This window comes from Marmota flaviventris, chromosome 1 (genome assembly GCF_047511675.1).
Source record: "Marmota flaviventris isolate mMarFla1 chromosome 1, mMarFla1.hap1, whole genome shotgun sequence".
Taxonomy (NCBI): Eukaryota; Metazoa; Chordata; class Mammalia; order Rodentia; family Sciuridae; genus Marmota; species Marmota flaviventris.
The window spans coordinates 213,332,626-213,341,448 of record NC_092498.1 but is presented as its reverse complement, the minus strand read 5'-3'; the positions used below and the strand labels follow the sequence as shown (position 1 = coordinate 213,341,448).

At 36.8% G+C, this 8,823-nt stretch overlaps 1 protein-coding gene across 2 annotated transcripts in view; it reads right to left on the bottom strand.

Moving 5' to 3' along the window:
- LOC114083521 (zinc finger protein 699-like) overlaps positions 1 to 8,823 on the bottom strand; it is a 22,621-nt gene continuing 13,798 nt past the window's right edge. For both annotated transcript variants that reach the window (XM_071603022.1, XM_071603027.1), the window contains exons 4-7: positions 6,690 to 6,800; positions 5,678 to 5,861; positions 2,697 to 4,766; positions 1 to 283 (exon numbers count right to left, since the gene is read on the bottom strand). In XM_071603022.1, the coding sequence (XP_071459123.1) occupies positions 2,993 to 4,766; positions 5,678 to 5,861; positions 6,690 to 6,800 (2,069 nt within the window). In that variant the 3' untranslated portion in view covers positions 1 to 283; positions 2,697 to 2,992. The remainder of the gene's footprint in view (positions 284 to 2,696; positions 4,767 to 5,677; positions 5,862 to 6,689; positions 6,801 to 8,823) is intronic.

Sequence of the window (8,823 nt, the reverse complement as noted above, 5' to 3'; positions counted from 1 at the left end):
CTTAAAAATTTATTAAAAAAATATAATCTAGAGATAGCAATAGATAAAGTACAATTAAATTTTCCAATTAATTATTTAGGAGTTCTATTATCCTCAACCATGGTCCGTCCACCAAAAATTCAAATATGAGTAGATCAACTCGAATCACTTAATGACTTTCAAAAGTTATTGGGAGACATACATTGGATATGGCCTTATCAAGGCATACCAACAGGAGAGTTGGGACCTTTATTTGATATCCTAAAAGGTCCATCAGATCCAAATTCACCCCGCATGTTAACACCTGAAGCAAGAAAGGCATTAAAAATTATTGAAACATATATGGAAAATATGCATTTGGATACAATTGATATGTTTGCCTTTATTATTTATCGTAATACCAACAAACAACATTCCTGCAGGAGTATTTTGGCAAGGTCCATTATTGTGGATACATTTATCTTATTCTACTAACACTATTCTTACTAGGTATCCTGAGCCTGTAGGACAATTGATACTCAAAGGAATAAAAGCAGCAAAGGGAGTGTTTGGAATTTCTCCCAAGAAAATTATTACTACATATACTATGGGTCAAATTGATGAGTTAGCTAATGAGTTAAATACTTGGGCAATAATCATGTGTAAATCTAATGTTTCATTTGATAATCACTTATCATCTAATCCTTTGTTGTCTTTTGGGTCTTCGCATTCTGTAGTTTTTTCCAAAAATGACAAGAAAAACACCTATCATGAATGCTCCAAATATATTCACTGATGGGTCAAATAATGGTACAGCAGCAGTAGTTACCCCTGATCAAACTTTTACATTTTTAGTACCCAAACAATCAGCTCAAAAGGTAGAGCTTAATGCAGTATTACAAGCTTTTGTGATGTTTAAGATTCTGTGTTTAATTTAATTTCTGATAGTCAGTATATAGTTAATGGTATAGTATCCCTTGAAGATGCTGGTAGGATTTCTCCTTCCTCTACTGTTTTCTCTTTGTTTTCCACTATACAAAGTCTAATCTGTGACAGAAAAGATCCGTTCTTTATAGGAAGTATCAGAGCACGTACAGGATTGCCTGGAGCCCTTAGTTTGGGCAATGATTTAGCAGAAAAAACTACACATGACATACACATTTTCTCTACACTAGAAGAAGCTTCAAATTTTCGTACAAGGTTCCATGTCAATGCTAATACTTTAAAAAAGAATTTTAAAATAACTAAGGAACAAGCTAGACAAATAATAAAACAATGTCAAAATTGTGTGACATTTTTACCACAAGTTAATCTTGGAGTCAATCCTAGAGGACTGATACCTAACCATATTTGGCAGATGGACATCACACACTTGCCAGAATTTGGAAAATTAAAATATTTACATGTTACTGTTCATACTTCTTCCGGATTTTTTATGGGCTCCCTTCATGCCGGAGAAAAAGCTAAAGATAATATAGCTCATTGCTTACAAAATTTTGCCACTGTGGATGTTCCAAAACAGTTAAAAACAGATAATGCCCCTGGCTATACCTCTACCTCTTTTAAACAATTTTGCTCATAATTTGACATTACTCACATAACAGGAATTCCATACAATCCACAGGGACAAGGCATAGTTGAAAGAGCTCATCAAACTATTAAAATGTACTTATTAAAGCAAAAAGAGGGAATTGGAAAGGGGTATATATCCCCCAAAGATAAACTTAAAATAACCCTTTTTACTCTAAACTTTTTAAATTTGGATTCATCAGGGCTTAGTGCTGTGGAAAGACATATGTATCCAAAAAATGTACATAAGCCTAAGGTACTTTGGAAGGATATTCTAACAGGACAATGGAAAGGTCCTGACCCAGTGATTGTCTGGAGTCAGGGTTCTGTTTGTGTGTTTCCACAGGGAGAACAGCAGCCGATTTGGATTCCAGAGAGAGTAACCAAAGCGTTTCTACAGACCAAAAAGAAGATGATTTGACTCAAATCCATAACATCGAATATCCAGAACTCCAGCTTGGCTATTCTTACATCTGCAACAGTGATTTTCCCACACCTGGAGGCTAATGCATAATGAACACCATTAAGGCCTATTTCAAATGTAAAATACCTTGTGGCTTGCTTGTGGGAATACCTTCAGACGCATTATGCAAGTTACAGGAAAAAGGATGGCATATCCAAATAAGAGTCCAGGAGTTACAGGCCTGGACAACATAGCCAGACCCTGTCTCAGAGGAGAAGCATACACACACGTACACACACAACCTCCCAAGAGTCCAAAAGATTTTGTAATGGAAATAACATTTACATCTCAGCTAAAGAAACTCACCTCATACTCAAAAGTATGTCATAAAAGCTGACAAGGGAAACATATAACCTTAAATCTTCCTATTAGAAAACATTGGAAATCAATGACCCTCTAGAAGTCCACTTTAATGAGGAACTGATCTCTTCTAGCTCAAATTTTGAATTTTCTTCTACAAGTGTTGAGAGCCACAGCCAAGTCAAGTAGACACCTGGCACTTTGGCAGCAGGAGTGGTTTGAGAAGTAACACCAGCGAGCTATTAAGTTGATGAGGATTCCTTAATGACTGACTGCTGTATCTAGATGATGTTAATTGAGTTAAGCTGTGTCTAATTATTAAGATGATGAGGATTCCTTAATGACTGATTGCTGTAATTAGATGTTAATTGAGATAAGCTGTGTGTATTTAGTTGAGTATATATACCTGTGCTGTTCTGAATAAAGAGGCTCCCGCTGTTTCAAACTTCACAAGTTGCTTGTCGCCCCCCCGGCTACTTTGCACAGCCCAGCCAGACTGTGGCACAAGTTATGTTCAAAATCAAATGGATTTACAAACACAGGGTTTCTCTCAGTTGTCCTCAACTATTCAAAAGAATGAGTGATAATCTCCCACGTTCACACATGTATAGTGTCTCTACAGTATGAGACTTCACAAAATGACACTTCAAAAATTGCATTAGTTCAGAAAAAGTCTTGCAGAGATTCCCTTACTCCTTACATTTATATGTTGTCCTTTGTGTGAATGTTCACGTCTTGGAAAGTAGGCTGGACAAATAAAGGCTTTCCCACATTCCTTACATTCATATGTTTCTCTCCAGTATGGCTTCTCACATGTCTCCCAAAGGATGAGGGAGAACTGAAAGCTCTTCCACACTCCAGACATTCAAAGGGTTTTTCTCCAGTGTGCATTCTTGCATGTATAGTAAGGTATGAAGAATGTCGAAATGCCTTCCCACATTCCTTACATTCATATGGTTTTTCCTCAGTGTGGGTTCTCATGTGGATACTAAGAGCTGAGAAACAAATAAAGGCTTTCCCACATTTTTTACATTTATAAGGTTTCTCTCCAGTGTGAGTTCTTGTATGTACTGTAAGATAGGAAGAACTAATGAAGGCTTTCCCACATTCCTTACATTCATATGGTTTCTCTCCAGTATGGCTTCTCACATGTCTCCCAAAGGATGAGGGAGAACTGAAAGCTCTTCCACACTCCAGACATTCAAAGGGTTTTTCTCCAGTGTGCATTCTTGCATGTATAGTAAGGTAAGAAGAATGTCGAAATGCCTTCCCACATTCCTTACATTCATATGGTTTTTCCTCAGTGTGGGTTCTCATGTGGATACTAAAAGGTGAGAAACGAATAAAGGCTTTCCCACATTTTTTACATTCATAAGGTTTCTCTCCAGTGTGAGTTCTTCTATGTACTGTAAGATAGGAAGAACTAATGAAGGCTTTCCCACATTCTTCACACTCATAAGGCTTTTCTCCACTGTGAGTTCTTAGGTGTTCAGTGAGGGATGAGGAACGACTAAAGGCCTTCCCACACTCCTTACATTCATATTGCACCTTACCATTGTGATCTCTCATGTGTGCTTTAAAGGATGAGGGACAACTGAAGACCTTCCCACATTCCTTACATTCATAGGGTTTCTCTCTACTTTGATTTTTCACATGTGTGTTCAGGGAAGTGGGAAGATAGAAGGCTTTTCCACATTCCAGACATTCATAAGGTTTCTCTCCAGTGTGTTTTCTCATGTGGATACTTAAGGAGGAGGGGCAATTGTAGGCTTTCCCACATTCCTTACATTTATAGGGTTCCTCTCCGGTGTGTGTCCTCATATGTACAGTGAGTTTTGAGGATTCACTGAAGGCCTTCCCACACTCTTTACATTCATAAGGTTTCTCTCCTGTGTGAATTCTTATATGTCTTATAAGATGAGAGGAACAGCTAAAGGCCTTCCCACATTCCTTACATTCATATGGCTTATCTCCACTATGAATTCTTTTGTGTTTGGAGAGTGATGAGGAACAACTAAAGGCCTTCCCACATTCCTTACATTCATAGGGCTTATCTCCACTGTGAATTCTTTTGTGTTCTGTGAGGTGGGAAGAACTACTGAAGGTTTTCCCACATTCCTTACATTCATGGTTTGCCTTTTCACTATGAATTTTCATATGTGCTCTGAACATGGAGGAACAACTGAAGGCCTTTATACATTCCTTACATTCATATGGTTTTTCTTCAGTAGGAGTTTTCATATGCTTCTTAAAACAAGAAAGAAAATGGAAGGCTTTCCCACATTCCTTACACTGATAGGGTTTGTTTCCAGCATGAGATCTGGTGTGATTCTTAAGTGATGAATGAAACAGGAAGGACTTTCCACACTCATAGCATTCAAAGGATTTGACTTCAGTAGTTCTCTGGAGCATAAGATTTGAAATTTGTCCACATTGATTTTCTTCACTGTATTCACAGATGTTCTCTACCACATGACTTTTAAAAATAAAAGACAGATTATTAGTAAAAAAAAATTACCATTTTCAGTAAATATGTATGCTTTCTGCCACATCAACTCATAAGCTAAACGTTCTCAAGAAGGCTCTTCCACAGTCACCATTGTAACTGAGCTTTTGACTTAAATGATTTTTCTGATAAATCTGTCAAACCAATCTATGTGTCAAACTTTCAATACCTCAGTATCATTTGTAGGAAAAACTACCTAGACAAAATTCTTTGTGAAAGTACATTTTATTTTTTATTTTGAATTTGAATCCTTTCATTTCTTTTTTTTAAATTTATTTTTTATTTGCATGTAGTCCATTAGTTATACATGATAGCAGAATGCATTTTGATACATTATACATAAATGGAGTATAATTTCTCATTCTTCTGGTTATACAGGATGTAGAGTTACACTAGTCATGTAATCATAAATGCACATGGGATAATAATGTCGAATTCATTCTACTATTATGACCACACCCCCTCCCTTCCCCTCACTCCCCTCTGTCTAATCCAAAATACCTCTATTCTTCCCAATCCACCCCCCATTGTGAATTAGCATCCACCTATCAGAGAAAACACTTGGCCTTTGGTTCTTTGCACCAGCTTCATCCATTTACTGGCAAATACCATGATTTCATTCTTATGAAAGCAAAATTTTTGACCTAGGTTTATGTTGAAAATGTTTCTTTTTAAAAAATATTTTTTAGTTATAGATGGATGCAATATCTTTATTCCGTTTATTCATTTTTATGTGATGCTGAGGATCAAACCCAGTCCTCACATGTGGGAGGCAAGCACTCTGCCTGCCACTGAGAAACAACCCCAGCCCCAAAATAAGTTTCTTGAATCTCAAGACTGTTTCCTGATGCACTACCTTCTCTTATATGAAGGGCACTCACCTTAAACCTTTCTCATGGCTTTTGTTGCAATCATCCACACAATGGGTATCCTGGTTTTCATGTAAAACAGAGGAGCAGGAACCACTTCTTTTGAATCTCACTATTTTCTGTTCATTGGATATTTTTTCTCCATTGTTATCTTGAAGAGCAACTAATTCCTTAGTATTAAGTAGAGACTCAAAACCTGAAACGAAAAAATAAAAAAAAATAAATAAATAAATAAAGTTACCTATGAGCAAAGGACTTTGAGCAGTGCAGCTGTTTCAGGACTTCATTATTAATAGGCACAAGGGTCAAAAGTAAAACAGTTCACTAAAAAATATTTCCATGAAACCATAGTATGGTAACATTACCATAGTATGGTAACACATGCTTGTAATCCCAGCTACTTGGGTGGCTGAGGTAGGAGGTTCACAAGTTCAAGGACAGCCTCAACAATTTAGACCCAGTCTCAAAAGTAAAAAGGGTATGGGATATAGCTCAGTGGTAAAGCACTCCTGGGTTTCCCCAGTGCTGAAAAAAAAAAAAAAAAAACTAGTTCTATGAAGAATGACAGTGATGGTAACATGACCAGTAGAAATTATTGGGACCAGAGACATGAAAAATTGTGCTCCATATGAATCAAAATGCATTTTGCTATCATGTATAACAAATTAGAACAAATACATAAATATTTTTTTTAAAAAAAAAGGTTATGTTAAAATTTTTCTGTTAACTTGATATTTCATATTAGTATAGAAAATATATTAAAATTTTTCATTAATAATTTTTAAAAAATTATTAAGAGAGGAAAACAGAAAGGATAAAATACACATACCAAAAACAAACTTTAAAAAAGCAAATATGGAGATCTTTGCCAAGATCAAGGAAAGTACGAGAGGACAGATAAACAGTCAAAATAGTCCTCTGAGGCATCTGTGGATAATGAGCCTCCTCAGACAAAACAAACTTTTACTTTATTTCTATTTTATTTTTGTCTCCTCCAAGGCCAGTTTCTCCCAGGGATTCTTGCCTTCCTGGTGCTGCTCCGTACAGGTGCCCTGGATAAGTTCTGTCTTCACTGTCTGCAGTTCCTCCTCTTGTTCCCACTGGGAGATCAGATTGGGTGTGAGTAGTGGACACCCTGCACATGAGGAAAGGAATATCATGAGAGAAAGCAATGAAGAATCACAAATATCTTTCCATAAAATTGGGTCAAACTTTGGTCTTCTGATACTCTAAAGACAGAGAAGGATGAGTTGAACTGAAACAAAATGTCAAATCCATTGAAGAAAAAAAAAAAGCAAAGGAGGGAGGGAGAGGAAGGAAGAAAGAAAAGAAAAATAGAGAAGGTAAAAGAAAAAGCTGAGATGTGGGGGGAAAGGCAGCCTCTAATGTGAAAGAACTGATCTGAATCAGACATAGTGACACAAGCCTATAATCCTTGGGTTGGGATTGGGAGGCTGGAGGATCATGAAGTCAAGGCCAACCTCATCAACTTAGCAAGATCCTGTTTCAAAGCAAAGAAAAACAAAATTTTAAAGAATTGGGGATGTAGCTCTTGGTAAAGTGCCCCTAGGTGTTCTATTCCCAGCACAAAAAAGACAAAGAAAGAAAGATTGATCTGGGCTGGGATTATAGTTCAGTGGTAGAGCACTTGCCTAGCATGTGCAAGGTGCTGAGATTGATCCTCAGCACCACATAAAAATAAATAAATAAAATAAAGGTGTAAAAAATTATAAAAAAAAAGATTGACCTACATTCACAGTGGAACCTCAATATTATTATAAGCTGATTTGACACACAGCCAGACTATTTTTTATTTTTTTTTAATATTTTTTTAGTTGTAGTTGGACACAATACCTTTATTTTATCAGGTTCAACAGGGTTTCACCAAAAGTCATGTCCAAATATATCAATGAAACAGAGTAGAGAGCACAGACACAGATCTACATAAGTAAAGTTGGCCCTCTATATCTGTGAATTCAAGCAACCATGAATAGAAAATACAATAGGAAAAAATTACATCTGTATTAAACATGTATATTTTTGTGCTTATGTCCAAATCAATACAGTACAAAAGTATTTATGAATAAGATAGGATAGATAGTAAAACAGGCAGACAGTTAAGAAAATGCACTCCCCCACACCAAAAAAAAAAAAAAAAAAAAAAAGAGGGAGAGAGAGACTTTAAATGAAGAGGCTATTTCACAAAACTAACCTATAGAAAACATTCCAAACATTACAGCCAACTTCTTTGTCCCGGGTGGCAGGAAAAAGGAGGTAGAGCCACCCTAAGTGAAGACTACAGACTCAAGGCCTAACTAATCAGAATGTCACAGACCAAACCATGAGCCTTGGCACTGTTCCAATACTTGTTTAGCATAGGTGTTGACCAATAGTATTGGCACTTTTTCGAGACATGATTAGCATAGATACTGACCAACACCTTTAGTATCTTTCCAAGCCTGATTAACACAGATATTGATGAATGCCTCATCCAGTAGCTATTTAAGTCCCTAGACTAGTACACTTAAGTGGAAACCTACTCTCAGGTTCCCCTCTCAGCCCCTGAGAGTTCTGCTTCTTTTCTTTTCAGTTATATAAATACTACACCTTCACTCTTGCCTTCTGTTATCTGTGGATTTGTCTTCAAATCTGTGAATAAGAACCTGGAAAAAAAATGGCAGCCAGCTGCTGAGGTCTGCCATTGAGAGCTACAACACACTGCTCAGTAATAGTGAAGAAGAGTCAGGTTCTGCCAGCTCTGACCCATGGAGCTGACCAGACAGGCATTTCCCTGCTGTGATTAGTTGCAATACTAAAATGGGCTCTCTCAGCTGCAGAGGCATGTAACTTATGCAGACCTACAGACTAGCAGAGTGGAGAATCTGGTTTCACTTCAAACTCCAGTTTCAATTACATAGCACTTACGTTTTGTCAGGCACTAAAAATAATCAAGAGATGATGTAAAGTATATGAGAGCTTAGGCTGTATACCAGGGAATTTTAATTAAAAGATTTTGACCATCCACAGATGTAGGTCTCTGGGAAGATACTAGTATCAAATCCCTACAGACCAAGCAATAACTATGTATTCAACTGACCTTTGACAAAAAATTGACAGCAACACAATAGATAATAGAAAAGATAGCCTTTTCCACAAAT